The 17,789-nt window shown below is 40.8% G+C and overlaps 1 protein-coding gene and 1 non-coding gene across 2 annotated transcripts; one reads left to right on the forward strand and one right to left on the reverse strand.

Annotated features, from left to right (window-relative positions):
• Nucleotides 1-8,439: 8,439 nt before the first annotated feature.
• LOC147924004 (uncharacterized) lies at nt 8,440-14,456 on the forward strand. Its single transcript, XM_087496589.1, has 4 exons — nt 8,440-9,638; nt 9,843-11,159; nt 11,256-11,666; nt 14,424-14,456. Exons 1-4 carry the CDS (start codon nt 8,583-8,585, stop codon nt 14,454-14,456), a joined length of 2,817 nt encoding a protein of 938 aa, XP_087352715.1. The 5' UTR covers nt 8,440-8,582.
• LOC147924005 (small nucleolar RNA R71) lies at nt 9,093-9,199 on the reverse strand. Its single transcript, XR_015587845.1, has one exon. It is a non-coding gene; the product is annotated as a small nucleolar RNA R71 (small nucleolar RNA).
• Nucleotides 14,457-17,789: the final 3,333 nt, after the last annotated feature.

Consider the following 17,789-nt stretch of genomic DNA (forward strand, 5'->3'; position numbering starts at 1 on the left):
TTTCAAGTTTTATTTTCCAAATTACAAATGTAAAATAAAAAAAATATACAGACGTTAGCAAATATTTACATAAATGGTGATATTTCTAAAATTACTAATTCTTCTAACTTTTTTTTGTTCATACAAAACTTGCAGAGTAGTTTGCTTCAATTGGTTAACTTGTAATTGTATGCCCTTGTATGTATAGTCAAATAAAAAAACCATTAACCAAAATGGTGCTCCGACACACATATAACATAACCAATCGAAGGACACAAACATTAACTAAAACTTTAACAGGAAACACTGTATTTTTCGTGTTTAAATGAAAAATAATTTTATAAGTGAAACAAAAGATCTTTAGAAATTTAATAATTTTAAAAACAGGAATATTCTCAGAGAAATATTTGCAATATATTCTAGTATTTATTTTCTATTACTTTTAAATTTTAAATAAGATATAAAATTTAGATTTTAGATTTTTTTATTAAACTAAATGCGAAATTTACAATTTGTAATATAGATTATTTATCCATCTAAAGCAATTTCAAATAAATAATAATTGTAAATTGTGAAAAAAGCTTTTCCTAATCTTCCTTAATCTCTTTCTTTCTTGAAAAACCTGAAGATATAAAGTCCTGAATCCATTAATATTTCTTCCTTCTTCTTTCTATTTTTAAGAGGAAGAATAAATATTAATCACAAATATTTATGAAGAAATATTTAATCTATTTGTAAATGGAAAGAAATCAATTTTTTTAAGAAATTACCATATTTTTTTATGAATAGAATCCACCATAGTTTTTGTCCAACTATAATCATTACAAAAAATATTAGCAACAATATTATTTTTAAAAATTAAGGATTCGGGTTATCAAAAATTAATACCTGAATTTCATTATATTCAATTTTGTAGATCCACAATTATGATCAATGATCATCCATGAATTCAACTGAAACAAAAAAAAATTATGTAATAGGTTACATATAAATAGAATTCTAGTTTAAATGTATTTGTAAACAGAACGAAATCCAAGTTCTTAGAAATTACCATATATTTGTTATAAACAGAATCCATCATAATTTTCTGCAACTATAATCATTACAAAAAAAACATTAGCAACAATATTATTTTAAAAAAATAAAGATTCAGATTAGCAAAAATTAATATATGAATTTTATTATATTCAGTTTTGTAGATCCACAATTATGATCAATGATCATCCATAAATTCAACTGAAACAAAAAAAATATGTATTAGGTTACATATAAAAGTTTTTCAAATTACTAAACTACAAAAAAATATAGAAAATAATACAATATATATGTTTAAACAGATGGAGAAACCACATACAAAGTCTATGATTGCTTGATCTTGCTTTCCAAACAACCACTACAAAAAAAAAGGCATAAAAATTAGAATCTGATGAATCATATAAAATTGTGAAAAGTTGTATTTGCTCATTTGCTTGTAGAATAAAAAATCATCGAATAAAAATATGATCATGTTTAGCCAAGAGAATAAAATTGAATAACAATCACCACTTAAAAAAACACACAATTATTAATAATAATTTACCGAATTGATTATTTTTGCTTGCTTCATCAACTTGTTCGTCCAATCTTGTTTTTGATATACAAAAAAACATCCATGGTCCATGGCAAGTACACCTAAAACACAATCAAACAGAACAAAATGAGTAAAACTTTTGATATGATTCAACATAATAATTAAAAATTATAGCAGCATAAAATTTAATTATGCAAAGCACCAAAGCATATGGATAGTACATCAACATGAAAAAAAAATCAAAATCATACAATAGAAGTTGATTCATTAGAACCAAAATAATACAAAAGAAAAATTATACTCTCAAAACTATATGTTTAGCTTATTGAATCCGACTTCTACTGTTTTGGCTGAGCGTCTATATATATAGCTTAGAAGGAAAATCGTCATAATTATCTTTACCATTTTAATATTTTAAAAAATAGAAATTTTCTTTAAACAAATATTCGTAATATATTGTAATATTTATCTTCTATTTTTTTAAAGAGAGATATTGCGTAAATATATTAGATTTCCGATTCTGTAAACAAATTTCGTTTTTTTTTTAATTTTCGTTTTCTAATTTTTAAAAAAAAAATTAAAACTTAGAAAAGGGTATAATTGTCCAGTTTTGAATCTCATTAATGGCAAATTAGTAATCTTAAGTCTGAGGATGAATGTGGTGCGTTTCAGCAACCTAAATAGAGAGTAAAAGCTTGTTCGAAATATTTATAAGGGTATTTTTCATTAAGGGCAAAGGAGGTCAATTTTTGTGAGATTGGCTGTGAGCTCTCTCGACTTCTCCTTTAATATATTAGATTGGAAATTTTTTTAAAAAGTCTTATAAAGTTATTGAAAATTTCTTTTAAAAGTCTTATAAAGTTATTAAAAGTTTCTTAAGTAATTCTTAAAATTAATCAATTTTCTATTCATATTCATAATGAAATAATTTGAAGTAAAATTTAATATAAAAATTTTATTTTATATTTATTTCATGTAAAAATTAATAATTTAGAATATGATATAAAAATAACATATATAAAAATACACGGGACGAATTGTTGTACTTAGCTAGCTAGTTTAGTCAAAGAGAAGCCAAACATGTGTGCTAATTCAATTTATGATTACCTCACGTACGTATTGATCTTCCAGTTAAACAAGTCAATATGCTCGATGATCAAATTTTGCCATTTAGTCCGTCGTGGTTCCCCCCGTCACCAGATCCATTTCCTAAATCAATGGTATACCGTTTTTCTTTTTTGTTGTGCTTCAAGTTTTATATAAAACTCTATTGTGATATGTCTATATTCATGAATAAACTTTACTGTTGTCTTTGTGAAATATAAAGGAGTTTAGGCAAGACCCTACAATGGTAGAAACTGAGAACATGGACGAAGTATTTGCTGGATTATTCTCGTTCCATCAATAAGCGAGGCTCCTCCCTCAACGAGTACACAACCAAGGAGTTCTTTTGTTTTCTTATAAATATGAAGTTTAATTAGGAGATATAGAGGTTACATTCTCGGCAACCCTAGATAATTTCATCAACCCTATATCTTCGACTTTGTCTCATAATTTTGGGCTTTAAAAAAGAGCTGGAGAAAATCATGTATCTTACCTAATCATCTAAATACTCAATTAATAATTTAATATCTAACATAAATTTTATATTGGAAAAAATGTATAAATATTTTGTAGTTTCGATTTTTTTTTTTCTCTAAACGATGAATGTCCATCTTTTACAATTTGACTTGGATAAGAATTGACACAAGTAATCTTCTTGAAGGCAATTAATCGGTATCTTCAAACTTCTCCCTCCAAACCTTGAGCAATCTTGCATCACACATAATTTTCCTGACATTCTATAGACCTTATCATTATTAGAGATTATCTCTTGTTTGCATCTATCATCATCAAGTAGAATCATAAGTCAATAATATATTATGTCAAAACCTTGCCATGAGGGACTTGTTCTTCTCATTACTATTACAACATAGATTATACCCTTTTTCACAGAACTTGAATTTTAACTGCTGAAGAAAACTCTTTATCCACTAATTTAGTGCCAAAGCAGGACCAGTTGAAAGCAGGATTCGCACAGGGACCATTGAGTATACCTTGAGCCATCGTCTGGTGCGTGGCCTCGGTTAAATGATAACCGTCCCAATTCACATATTCAGGAGGATTTTGACAATAGCTAACTCCTTTGTGTCCACATTCTTCATCGATAGTGAAGTAAAGTTATATTGACCTTCGACTCCACAACAAGCAGCCAAAGGTAGGAACTGACGGTCAAATACAAAATAAATTTAGAAAGGCACGGACCATATTTGACTGGTACTTGGTATAACCGGTACAAAGAGTTGTTGTAATCTGCGTAAATGACGTTGACATGAGGGTATATTTCTTGGAGTCTTTTAAGTTCTCTCTTAAGCTGTTTGTTGTGGTGCTCTCCAAATTCGTTGAGCCATGGTAGACAACCTGTGAGGGTCGTGGTCTTCTGATGCAGTCTGAAATAGAGTATGATACGCCGCATAACATCCGATTAGGAAGTTTCCGAGGACCGTAAATGTTTCCCTGTAGTTTTGTTGTTGAAGTTGTTAAAATGAAACACACCCGTAGGACTTTATCTTGAGGGGGATCAGGTAAACATATGTTACTACAATTGCAGAAAAAGTACCTTAGATGATACTCTTTCCTTCGAAAAGTGGGTAACTATAGTCGGTCACTCCGATCTCTCCCATAATTATCAGCGAGTCTCCAAGAATCTCTTTGAAATCTAAACCCCAAAAGAAAAAGACCGTTCCAAGGGAGCTCGATTTCTTTTTTTTTTTTTTTTGAATGAATGTAAAATTGTATTCAACCAAAAAACGTTTTTACAATGAATGCTTCATCTTTTGAAAATAATAGCTAAAAAAAAATTGTAATATCCTATAAGTGTTCATAACTTAAGTAGAAGTGGAAGAACGAGTGTAAGGTCTTGTGGAGAACCAGAGTTGCAGGACTTCATCGTAGCGGTGGTCATGGAGTGAGCTGAGACGGTTACGAACGATCTTGTCAAGAAGTTTGATAAGTCGGGCTTGCAGGGAAGGGGCCTCGCCATGTCGCCTAGCATTTCTCTCACGCCACAGATGATACACAGTGGCTTGAAAGACATATTTGAGGATGAAACGTGGCAGAGGAGATAGAGCTGAGGAGGTAAGCAGTGGGAGCAGAGAGTTCCAATCCGGTGAGTAGAGAGTCAGTAACAGAGATTGTGTGAGGTCTTTCCAAATAGCCACAGAGTAAGGACAAGAGAAAAATAGGTGATCTCTTGTCTCTTCCGCGCCTGAACAGAGGACACATGCTGTCGGTTGCCCGGAGGACCAGTGTTTGATGCGATCACCAGTGTCTAGCCGGTTGTGAATCGCAAGCCAAAGTATAAATGAGTATTTGGGAGTTGAATATGAATACCAAACTCCTTTGTACCAGTCGACCATGGGGGGTGATCCACGAACATTATGCCAAGTGTGTCTAGAGGAGAAAGCCTTGGAGAACCGATCACCTTGAGATCTCCATAACGGAATATCTGCAGCATTTTGTTGTCGCCTGGGACGGCGACAAAGAGACTGAAGGGAGTTTTCGACATCATTTAAGACAGCGAGCCGATGGTGTCGAGGTCGATGTGCACTCATGGCCTCCTGAACTGTGGCTTCTTGCAGAATCCCCAAGTCTATGAACCCTCTCGAGCCCAGTATGTCAAATAAACATCCCATTGGCGACCAAACATCATACCAGAAGGATGTGGAAGCTCCATCATTAACCTCCACCTTAAACAGAGTTTTTGCCATTTCCCTGTACTTAAGAAGTTTCTTCCACATCCATGATCCCACCGTAGAGCTAGAATTAACCAGCCAGAAGGATTCCTTCGGTATGAGATATGTCCAAATCCATTTCACCCAGAGAGTGTCTTGCTTCGATAGAATCCGCCAGATTAGCTTTAGACAACTGACCTTATTAGCCTCGACTAAGAATTTCAGACCCAACCCTCCCTCTTGCTTCGGTTTACAAATATCAGTCCAAGCTATCTTTGCCTTCTTGGGGTTGAGAACCGGTCCTGACCACAAGAAAGCTGCACATAATTTCTCAATTTCACGGAGACAACCCGCTGGTAATCGATAAGCAGATAACCAAAAATTTGTTACACTCATAAGAACAGAGGAAATGAGGGTGAGCCGACCAGCATAGGAGAGTGAGCGAGCAGTCCAGGAACTGATTTTCTTTCGAATTTTATCCATGAGTGGGGTATAGTCTGTTGCAGTCATTTGCTTAGTAAGAAGCGGAAGTCCTAAATATCGAACAAGTAAGTTGCCAGTGGCAAAGGGGAAACTTGCAGAGATCTGATCACGCTGTTGGTTCGTCATTCCAGCTAGGTAGAGAGTGGACTTTTCCATACTGATTCGCAACCCTGACTGACTCGCAAACTCCTGAAAGATCTCAATGATCCCCTCTATCGACCGTTGCTGACCATCCACAAAAACCATCAAGTCATCAGCAAAACAAAGATGGGTGAGACCTATGTTCTTGCACTTAGGATGATAGCCAATACGCTCATTTACTGCAGCTTTATCAATCAGATGGGATAAGACGTTCATACAGATAACAAACAGGTATGGAGAGAGGGCACAACCTTGCCGCAATCCACGAGAACTGTTGAAAAAACCTGCCAATTCACCATTCACTTGAACTGAGAATGTGGCTGTCGTGATGCAGAGTCGAATCCAATGAATAAACTGATCTGGAAAGTGCAACGCCTCTAGAGTGTTCAACAAGAAACTCCATTGGACAGAGTCAAATGCTTTAGAAATATCTATCTTCATCGCACAGCGCGAGGAGAGAGAGTCCTTGTGATAGTCCTTTACCACCTCTGTTGCCAACAATACATTCTCCATCAGCAAACGCTCTTTGACAAATGCAGACTGATTCTGTGCAATAACTCGCGGGAGCAGACTCTTAAGACGGTTGGCCAATAACTTAGATATCACCTTGTACAACACATTGCAGCAGGAAATGGGTCTATAATCTCTCATTTCAGTGGCATCATGATATGTATATATTTTACACATTTTCATGATGCATTTGTCATTCATTTTGTTCTCTTAACTCATTGCTTTGTATTGTTTTTAGTCTCTTTTGCTCAACATGCATATCTAGGTAGTCTTTGCATTGGTCTTGCATACATCTTGCATTTTGGAGTTGTTTCAGATGTTTTAGGAGGTGTCCAAACCATCAAATGCAAATAAGGATCAGGAGAGCAGTTAAGCGACTCGATCTACACTACCCAGCGACGCAAGCTTCCACGTCCTTGATCGAGTCGAGTGAAGATTTTACTTTGGGATTCAGCTTTCAACGTCTTCATCAAAGTTGTAGATAATTGAGTCATCTTTCCAATGCAGTTTATTTCAAACGATCGGAGTCGTGGTTCACGAGTTATCTCCGTTTTAGTGGATGCATGTACGTTCAGAAATCCGACTCGACCCGCATGCAAGGAGAGCTCCCACTCGATCAGATGTTAGCAGCGACTCGACCGAGACGTCCCAGGCTGGCTCCCGAGCACCCTCAAGATGCGACTCGATCAGCAGCTCCCGAGCACCCTCAAGATGTGACTCGATCAGCAGCTCCCGAGCACCCTTAATATGCGACTCGATCAGCAGCTTCTGAGCACCCTCACGTCGCGACTCGATCGACAGTTTCTGAGCACTCTTACGATGCGACTCTATCGACGCTCTGAAACCGATGTCCTGGTTATGTCCCGAAGACGCATCCGAGAAGGATTCCCGAACCGACGTTCTACATTGTCGTTTTATGTTTTAGAGATTTCCATGTTTTTTCCTATAAATATGTTTTGTTAAGTTTTGACTCGGGGTATCTTAGCTTTTATCTCGTTTTGTTCTTTCCCTTAAGGTTTACCCTAGCCACCTAAAACGCTTGACACTTTGTATCCCGATACCTTTGAATTTATTCAGTATTTTGATTCGATTTCTTCTACAATTTTGTTCATCTCATTTTTACCTATCTAAGAATGCTTGTTTCAATGTTTTCTGAATTTGTATCTTTGATGATGATTTTCGGATCTGAGTAGTGTGGTAGTTCTTGAGGATGGGATAGATTAGGTGGAGGATCTTAGGATGTAGTGTGTTTAAGCTTTGATTGTATGATTCCCTTCTGGACTAGAGTTAGAAATACTAGTTTCTCTCTGATCAATTGGAACTAGGTTTTAGACATTTCCGCATCCAAAAGGTGTTCGATGAAATGTCTAACCAACTAGTGCCAGAGACTTACGTTCCTAGCCTAAGAGATTATTTGTCTAGGAAGTTTGTTGACGTGAATGAACTTGTTTTTCATGCCATGCTCGATTATGTTTCTCTAGCGAGAGCTAGGTTTGGAAGTGATTGAGTTTGAGTAGCTTCTGTCAAGAGATTGGATTAGCTAAGAAATGATGTTCATTGTTTAGGGATGGTTTGCTTGTGGCATGTTAAATACTCTATAGACTAGGATACTCCACCGACATCAATTACTCCCATCCTTAGGACCTCTTCCTTTCTGAATTTTATTACATTCCTGAGACTGTTTCGTTTCTTGCCTTTTAGTTCATGCTTAGACTCGTTTATGTTTTTATTCATTTTCGCCTCTTGTCATGCATTCTCGTTTCTAATTCTGTGACTTAGTTTCCTTTTGTATCGTCATCATTCTAGGACTGTTAGAAAAACACTCTCTTTGAATTGGCTTAACTTGTGATTTCTTGATTGCATCTTGAGTGATAGTAAAGTTTCCCAATTGGATTGACATCTTAAGTACTACAACTACATAAGGTTAATTGAGACCTGCTAGGATAGACACACAAAAATCTTAGTATCAATTTGGCGCCGTTGCCATTTGGGAATCTTTTTGCTACATTTAAGATTTCAAGTTTTGCAAGATTAAGTTCTGTTACACAATCAATCTGAGTACTAACTTGTTTTGGTTGTCTGCTTGTTTGTTTTGCATCTCAGATACCTGTTGATTGCAACCTTGCATGCACACCAGATCAAGAGGGCATCAGAATCTCGTTCCTGTTATCGATGAAATCAATCGGTTGCAACGCCCGCGACAAGCTCGTCAACCCACTGATCATCCCGCAAACGTCACTATGGAACAACAGCATGAACCACATCAGGGACCGCGAAACATTGGTGCTGGAGATGCACCGAACACTCATACTCAACGTGCTGGAATCGTCCCTCCCGCCGTGCAGAACAACAACTTCGAGATCAAAAGTGGTCTGATCACCATGATCCAAGGCAACAAGTTTCACGGGTTGCCTATGGAGGATCCACTCGACCACTTGGACGAGTTCGACCGTCTGTGCAGTCTTACCAAGATCAACGGCGTGAGTGAGGACGGTTACAAGTTGCGCCTCTTCCCATTCTCCCTGGGAGACAAGGCTCATCAATGGGAGAAAAACCTTCCCAAGGGATCAATCACCACCTGGGATGGCTGCAAGAAGGCATTCTTGGCAAAGTTTTTCTCCAACTCTAGAACAGCACGTCTCAGGAATGAGATCTCCAGCTTCACTCAGAAGAGCTCAGAATCATTCTGTGAAGCATGGGAGCGTTTCAAGGGTTACCACAGTCAGTGCCCACACCATGGTTTCAGCAACGAGTCATTACTGAGTACTCTCTACCGTGGTGTCCTTCCCAAAATACGCATGCTGCTTGACACCGCTTCTAACGGTAACTTCCTGAACAAGGACGTCGATGAAGGTTGGCAACTGGTGGAGAATCTCGCTCAGTCCGACGGCAACTACAACGAGGATTATGACCGCACATTTCGCGGCAACGCTGGGTCTGAAGAGAAGTACAAGAAAGACCTCAAGAATGTCAATGAGAAGCTTGACCGTATCTTGCTGAGTCAGCAGAGGAGCGTCCACTTCGTCTCTGAGGACGACCCTTTCCAAGTTCCAGATGGGGAGGGTGAGCAGAGTGAAGAGATCAGCTATGTTCACAATCAGGGTGGATACAACAAAGGTTACAACCCCTACAAGACGAACCCCAATTTGTCTTACCAAAGTACCAATGTTGCTAATCCACAAGATCAGGTGTACCCGCTTCAACAACAACAACAAGGGCAACCAAAACCTTTTGTGCCTTACAATCCGGGATTTGCTCCAAAACAACAGTTCCAGCAGGGTTACCAAGCTCCCTCAGGACCACCGCCAGGATTCCGCCCTCAACCAGTTCAGCCTACACCAACTCCAGATCAAGAACTGAAGCAGATGATGCAACAAATTCTTCAGGGCCAAGCTAGTGGTTCCATGGATACTGCAAAGAAGTTCGCTGACCTTAGTCAGAGAATGGAATGTTCCTACAATGATCTGAATGTCAAATTCGAAACTCTGAATTCGAAGATAAGGTACATGGAGGGACAATCGGCTTCTACTACTGCACCAAAGCCTGGCCAATTCCCAAGTAAAGCCGTTCAGAACCCCAAGGAATTCGCCAATGCCATTACGCTGAGAAGTGGGAAAACATTGCCTCCCAGGCAAGGAGCTCCAGACGTCACTGAGGACAGTGAGGACTTAGCTGGGGAGGATTTTGGTCAAGATGACGCTCAGATGGAGAATCCAGTCGAAACAGTCAAAGACCCAGTTGAACCAGTGAGGCAGTCCGAACCTGAATCTGTTAAGGAACCTGTTATTTCTGAAGACAGACCTGCGAGATTCATCCCTCCACCGTACAAGCCTCCTCTACCATTTCCAGTGAGGTTCAAGAAGCAGCTCACTGAGAAATACAAAGCCTTGTTCGAAAAACAAGTCAAGGAGATTGAGTTGAGGATGCCATTGCTGGATGCATTCGCACTTGTTCCTCATTACCAGAAATTCCTCAAAGACTTAGTGATGGAGAGATCAAAAGAAGTTCAAGGCATGGTTGTACTAAGTCTTGAGTGCAGTGCAATCATCCAGAAGAAGGTTGTACCCAAGAAGCTCAAAGATCCTGGATCATTCACTCTACCCTGCTCCATTGGACCTATGTCTTTTGAGAGGTGCTTATGTGATCTTGGCGCTTCAGTGAATCTGATGCCATTCTCTGTAGCTAAGAGGTTGGGTTTCACAAGGTTTAAGGGATGCGAAATCTCCCTCATCCTTGCAGATAGATTAGTGAGACTTCCACATGGTATCTTAGAGGACTTACCTGTTAGGATCAGAGACGTGGAAGTGCCAACCGACTTCGTGGTTCTGGAGATGGATGAAGAACCTAAAGATCCTCTGATTTTAGGAAGACCCTTCCTAGCGACTGCTGGAGCCATCATTGATGTTAGAAATGGCAAGATTGATCTTAATCTGGGCGATGACTTCATCATGAAGTTTGATATCAAGGATACTTTGAAGAAGCCAACAATAGGAGGACAAGTCTTCTATATTGAAGAGATGGATAAGTTGGCTGATGAGCTGTTGGAGGAACTAGCTGAGGAGGATTATCTCAAAACTGCTCTAACCAAGGATGGAGAAGAAGGGTTTCTGCATGAGGAGATCACTTGTTACAAGCATCTGCTAGATTCCCACAGAGAAACGGATGGATCAGAGGAATTCGAGCAGCTATCTGACGCAGAGGAGGTACGTGCAGTTGAGACAGAGAGTTCAGAACGTGATATCTCCCACTCGACCGACCTCAAGACCCGACTCGAGACACCAGTGTCCCGTCCGATCGAGTCGCACCCCTCTCACTCGACCGCGATCATTCCTGACGCCCATGCTGACGACTGGTCGGAACTGAAAGCTCCAAAGGTAGAACTCAAAACTCTTCCTTCCGGGCTCAGGTACGTCTTTCTGGGAACCAATTCTACTTATCCTGTTATAGTGAATGCTATGTTGAGTGATGATGAATTGGGGATGCTAGTAACTGAGCTGAAAAAGTATAGAAAGACTATTGGTTATTCTTTAGATGATATCAAGGGAATTTCACCTAGTCTATGCACCCATAGGATCAATCTTGAAAATGAATCATATGCTAGTATTGAACCCCAAAGAAGATTGAATCCTAATCTGAAAGAGGTAGTTAAGAAAGAAATCCTGAAACTACTTGACGCTGGAATTATCTATCCTATCTCTGATAGTACTTGGGTATCTCCAGTGCATTGTGTACCTAAAAAGGGAGGCATAACTGTGATCAAAAACGACAAAAATGAGTTAATCCCAACTAGAACCATCACAGGACATAGGATGTGTATAGATTATAGGAAGTTGAATGCTGTGTCTAGGAAAGATCACTTTCCTCTGCCTTTCATTGATCAAATGTTGGAAAGACTAGCTAGTCATCCCTATTATTATTTCCTTGATGGGTATAGTGGATTCTTCCAAATCCCTATTCACCCAAATGATCAGGAAAAGACAACCTTTACTTGTCCCTATGGCACTTTTGCCTATAGACGCATGCCATTTGGCTTGTGCAATGCTCCTGCCACCTTTCAGAGGTGCATGACTTCAATTTTCTCGGATTTAATTGAGGAGTCAGTGGAAGTGTTTATGGACGACTTCTCTGTATACGGTTCCACTTTCTCCTCCTGTTTGTTGAATCTGTGCAGGGTATTGACGCGATGTGAGGAGACAAACCTGGTGCTGAACTGGGAGAAGTGCCATTTCATGGTTGAAGAAGGGATCGTTCTGGGACACAAGATTTCTGAAAGAGGAATTGAGGTTGACAAGGCAAAGATTGAGGTCATGGTTCAGCTTCAACCGCCTAAGACAGTGAAGGACATCAGGAGTTTTCTGGGACATGCTGGGTTTTACAGGAGGTTCATTAAGGACTTCTCAAAAATTGCAAGACCTTTGACAAGGTTGCTGTGCAAGGAGGTTGAGTTCGAATTTGACGCAGCATGTTTGGAAGCCTTCAGCACGATCAAGGAAGCCTTGGTTTCAGCACCCATAGTGCAAGCTCCGAATGGGATCATCCTTTTGAGATCATGTGTGATGCTTCAGACTTCGCAGTTGGAGCAGTTCTGGGACAGCGTATTGACAAGAAGCTTCATGTTATCTACTACGCGAGTCGCACCTTGGATGAGACTCAGGGAAGGTATGCTACCACAGAGAAGGAACTCCTAGCAGTTGTGTTTGCATTTGAAAAATTCAGGAGTTATCTTGTGGGTTCGAAGGTCATTGTGTACACCGATCATGCCGCTCTGAGACACATCTACTCGAAGAAGGATACCAAACCGAGACTGTTGAGATGGATCCTGCTTCTTCAGGAGTTTGACATGGAGATAGTTGACAAAAAAGGCATAGAAAACGGAGTTGCATATCATTTGTCTCGAATGAGAATTGATGATGTTGTCCCCATAGATGATTCAATGCCTGAGGAACAACTTCTGGTAGCCCAGGTTTGTGAGCGGATGCATGACACAGGGGTTGAGAACCTAAAAATCAGATGCATGGCAATCACTTCTGAGACTGCACCCTGGTATGCAGATGTTGTGAATTACAAGGTATGTGGAGAAGTTCCTGATGACATGGATCCATACAGGAAGAAGAAGCTTTTCAGAGAGGTCAACCACTACTTCTGGGATGAACCCTATCTGTACAAGAGAGGTTCTGACGGTCTGTTCAGAAGATGCATAGCAGAAGGGGAAGTGCAGGGAGTGCTAGAGCACTGTCACGGTTCCACCTATGGAGGTCACTTCGCCACATTCAAGACAGCTCAAAAAGTTCTTCAAGCAGGTCTCTGGTGGCCAACCTTGTTCCAAGACGCTCACAACTTCATCACCAAGTGTGACGCTTGTCAGAGGATGGGCAACATCACAAGGAGAAACGAGATGCCCCAAAATCCGATCTTGGAAGTGGAGATATTTGACGTCTGGGGGATAGACTTCATGGGACCATTCAACCCCCCATCTAATGGGAATGTCTATATTTTGGTGGCAGTTGATTACGTTTCTAAGTGGGTCGAAGCCATAGCCAGCCCCACCAATGATCACAAGGTTGTTCTAAAGCTGTTCAAAAGTATAATCTTTCCAAGGTATCGGATACCTAGAGCGGTGATCAGTGATGGTGGAACTCACTTCGTCAACAAAGTTTTTGAGAGTATGCTGAGAAAGTATGGTGTCAAGCATAAAGTGTCGACTGCGTATCACTCTCAGACCAGCGGACAGGTTGAGGTTTTGAACAAACAAATCAAGGGAATCTTGTCAAGGATTGTTGGGGTCTCGAAGAAAGATTGGTCTGTCAAGTTGGACGAGACTCTCTGGGCGTACAGAACAGCATTCAAGACGCCAATAGGCAGAACACCATTTCAGCTGGTTTATGGTAAAGCATGTCATCTCCCTGTAGAGGTTGAGTATAAGGCGCTCTGGGCTATCAAGTTGCTGAACTTGGATATTGACACAGCTCAGGCTAAGAGAACTCTTGACATCCATGAGTTGGAAGAAATAAGATTTGATGCTTATGAGAGTTCCAAGATTTACAAGGAAAGGACAAAGAATTTTCATGACAAGAAAATTGTTGTCAAGGAGCTTAAGACTGGGGATCAGGTTTTGCTATTCAACTTCAAACTTAAGTTATTTCCTGGAAAGCTTAAGTCTAGGTGGTCTGGACCTTTTGACGTCAAGGAAGTTCTGCCATTCGGAGCTATCACTCTTCTGAACAAGGATGGTAGTGAATTCACTGTAAATGGTCAGAGAGTCAAGAAATATTTAGCTGATCAAGTCCGACCAGAGGGGATCTCTGTGCCCCTCTATGAACCCCCAAAAGCCTAAAAAGCTGAAAAGTCAAGCTAGTGACTTTAAACAAGCTCACTTGGGAGGAAGTCCCAAAGGTATCATTGTAAATATTTTTTTTTTTTAGGATCCTTGTGTTTTTAATTTTTGTTTTTGATTTTCTTGTGTTCAGGAATCTACAGAAGGGAGTTTAAGCAACTTATAAAAAAGGGGGCAGTCAAACTAATGAGATCAGGGGTTAAACCGAGTATGATGGTGCTACAGAAGCGAAATTAACAAAAAGAGGGAAATCTACAGAAGAAAACAGAAGGCAATATAAGGAAGGAATCTTAATTATTGGTTTTGTCACCCTTCCCCTCCTCCCCACGTGCCCATCACTTCAATTTACCTCACCCTTTGCTTCCCCCCACCAGACATATCATCTTTATGTCTCACCACCTCACATCACTCCACCATCACTCTCTTTTTCTCTCCACTTGCACGACATATCAATTCCATCACCTCACCATAATTCATCTTTCTCACCCATCTATTTAACCCTTCTCCCGTTTACTCTCAACCCATCAACCAAAAAGCTTTCATCTCCACACTTCATTTTCGCTGACCAGAAAAGTCCAGTTCACTTGACTCACTTCGACGAACCTTCACCACTCCTCCACTCAACCGAAGCTGCCGTGAACCCCCCTCTCGCAGCTCGACTCGACCGGATCTCACCGTCATCTCGTCATCGTTGAGAAGTTCTCGTTTAAGCTTCAGCTCAAGCAAGTTGTTCACCGTCTCTCTCGATCCACCCTCACGGTCCGCCATCAGGCCAAACTCGACTCGACCCTCGCTGCAACTCCACTCGACCGGAGCTGCCGTGAAGCCCCCTCTCGCAACTCGACTCAACATTCACTCGATCCGCGTCATCTTGGTGCTGACTCGATCGACCGTCGCGGAGCTGCCAACCGAGACGTCCTTCGTCGATCTGTTGTGTTTAGCTGCTCCCGACTCGACCCACCTGACTCGACCAATCACTGTTGCAACACCGTTTCGCCTTAGCGCCGACTCGAACCGTTTCATACGTTAACACTCTCTCTTCAACATTGCGTTTTGCGATTAGTGTTGTCATTTGGTCTAACCAACTAATCTTTGGTTTTGAGTTTGAATTGTCTCAGCTTTACAATGTCTGACAATTTTTGGGATGAGATGTATGAGAAGTATGGTTGTCAGGTACCAGGATGTGTTGTTACCTCTAAGCCGCCTACGCAAGACGCTGAGTCAAGCAGAGCAGTAAAACAATCTAGTAAAGACAAAGCTCATGGGAAAAAGCCAGTGAAACAAAGGGATGAAGGTAGCGATTATGAGATGGAGCAGGCTCGTGAGAGTGCATCATCAAGGAAATCTGTCAAGAAGAAGTCTAAAACGAAGCTGTCTGCCCAGGAATACTATGATTTGTTTCAGCAACATGAGTTTATGGGAACAAGATATCCCCACAGTCAAACCATGATGGACCTTGATATAGCAGCGGATGTAGAATATCTTTTCGGCCAATGCAACCTTAGCAAGCTTATGAACACGCCAAAGAACGCTTACAGAGAGGAAACTATCCAGCTTTTAAGTTCCTTGCAAGTTCACCTGTTCGCGGATGCGCCTGAGATGGAGTCAGATGGCAGTTTGGGCTATTTCACATTTATGGTACATGGTCGGACGTACAGCCTTACTGTGAAGCGACTTGAGGAAGTTTTTGGATTCACTAGTGGGACTGGCACTGCAGCGGAAATCGACAAGGAAGAGGCGTCGTCATTATGGGCTTCGATTAGCACTGAGCAGCGCTTCAATGCCTCAAGGTCGAAGGGGACGCTAATAAGAAGTCCAGTGTTGAGATACTTCCACAGGGCTATTTCGAACGTTTTCTACGCAAAGGAAATCACTGGCCTTGTCACCAAGGCAGAGCTTGACATGTTGGATTTGGCACTCAAGAACCTGCTAAAAAAGACTACAGCAGGTGTTATGCTTAGAGGCGACGCTTCCGACACATCGTTCGCCTTCTTCCTGTTGAACCATCTGCTGACTTACAAGACATGGGTGGTGAGACTGAACAACACTCATTCACCTGGAATTATGTGTATGGGAGGGGTTGTAACATGGATTTTAGAAGCAGCAGGCGTCCCTCTCCCTTCGGACTCGTTTCCGCTGCGCTGGATGGATATGTACCACGTGAAACAGATTCATACTTTAGACTGGGAAAACAAGCGTGGAAAGTTTGTCTACAAATTCGTTCACCCAGAGGTTGGAGAAGCAAGGATCCTTCTCCCTTGTGCGAGTCTAACAACGATCCTAAATGGTGAAAACTTTGAGTTTATCCCTGATAGAAGCGTTTTGTATGTTGAGGAAGAGGATCAGAGAATGGAGATCTCAGCAGAAGAAGACAACCCGATGGAGGAGGATTCAGAAGACTATCGCCCTGAGAGGTATCACTTTGACGAGTACAAAGCACCGAGACTAGGAAAGGGTGTTAGGGAGGCCCATGATCGTCTAAACAAGCTTCAGGATTGGGGCAAGGCACGAGACAAGTCGTTCGGTAGATTCACGAGGATGTTCATGAATTTCATGAGTAAATTCAGTTGTTCGACATCCACTGCCGCCATCCCAATGCCTTCCCAGGATGTCATTCCAGTACAGGGACGCTTATCTACACGTCTCGAGCCCACTCGCCGAGCACAACCATCTCCAGCATGCCGGTCTGCTTACACACCATGAACTCAGCAACCCTCTCCGGCTCGACCACGGCATTCCTCTCATGAGCCCCGGGAGAGAGCGAGGAAGTCGTTGAAGAAAGCCAAGAAGGTACCTTCATCAAGTCGTCCAGCCGAGCATCATCAAGGCGGTCCTTGCACTTACCTGCACCAGTGGTTGAGCAGCAGTATGAGGCTCACGGTGACCTTCAGCATACAGAGGATGTTGTGATACTATCAGAGCATGGTGAATCTCGCGTCGAAGACATGCAGTGCGACGGACAACAGAGCGTTCATCCAAACACACAAGTGATTAATGAGCAAGTCGACCAACCAGCTGAGGCCACTCCTGCTGACCCTGAACAAGGCAAAGGACAAAGTCAGTACCACGCTCCTCCTTGGGCGAGCACCGACTCCTTCTTCTACTACTGAGGTACTCCAACATTTCCATTGTATATACCATATCATCCTTGCATTTGTTTCTATTATGATTCTCAAATCCTACTTCAAATTTTTCTTACACAGAGGCTGTGTAATTTAAGTTTGGGGGAGGGTTTGAGATGATGTATCTGATGATGTTTTCTGTGATTCTTATTTCAAATTTTTGCATCATATCATGTTTGAGTCTGCATTCATCTATTTGCATAGAAAAGCCATAAAAATTTGAAAATTTTCGAAAAAATCCACAAAAACAGAGTGTTCATGTAGTTTGCATTTGCATATTAGGATTGAGTCTAGTGTTGTTCATTTAGGAATGTTGCATTTAGCATAGGGGTTGATGATGATTGTAACCTTGTTAACATGTTGAATTCAATAGGATA

This window comes from Camelina sativa, chromosome 17 (assembly GCF_030686135.1).
Source record: "Camelina sativa cultivar CO46 ecotype springtype chromosome 17, ASM3068613v1".
Taxonomy (NCBI): Eukaryota; Viridiplantae; Streptophyta; class Magnoliopsida; order Brassicales; family Brassicaceae; genus Camelina; species Camelina sativa.

Bases quoted from the DNA above. Each gene is read 5' to 3' on its own strand.
- LOC147924004 (XM_087496589.1), top strand. From the start codon at position 8,583: ATGCACACCAGATCAAGAGGGCATCAGAATCTCGTTCCTGTTATCGAT. The intron at 11,160-11,255 runs GTACGTGCAGTT...CGTCCGATCGAG, and splicing joins AGCTATCTGACGCAGAGGAG to TCGCACCCCTCTCACTCGAC. The intron at 11,667-14,423 runs GTATCTCCAGTG...TCTTGTGTTCAG, and splicing joins CTATCTCTGATAGTACTTGG to GAATCTACAGAAGGGAGTTT.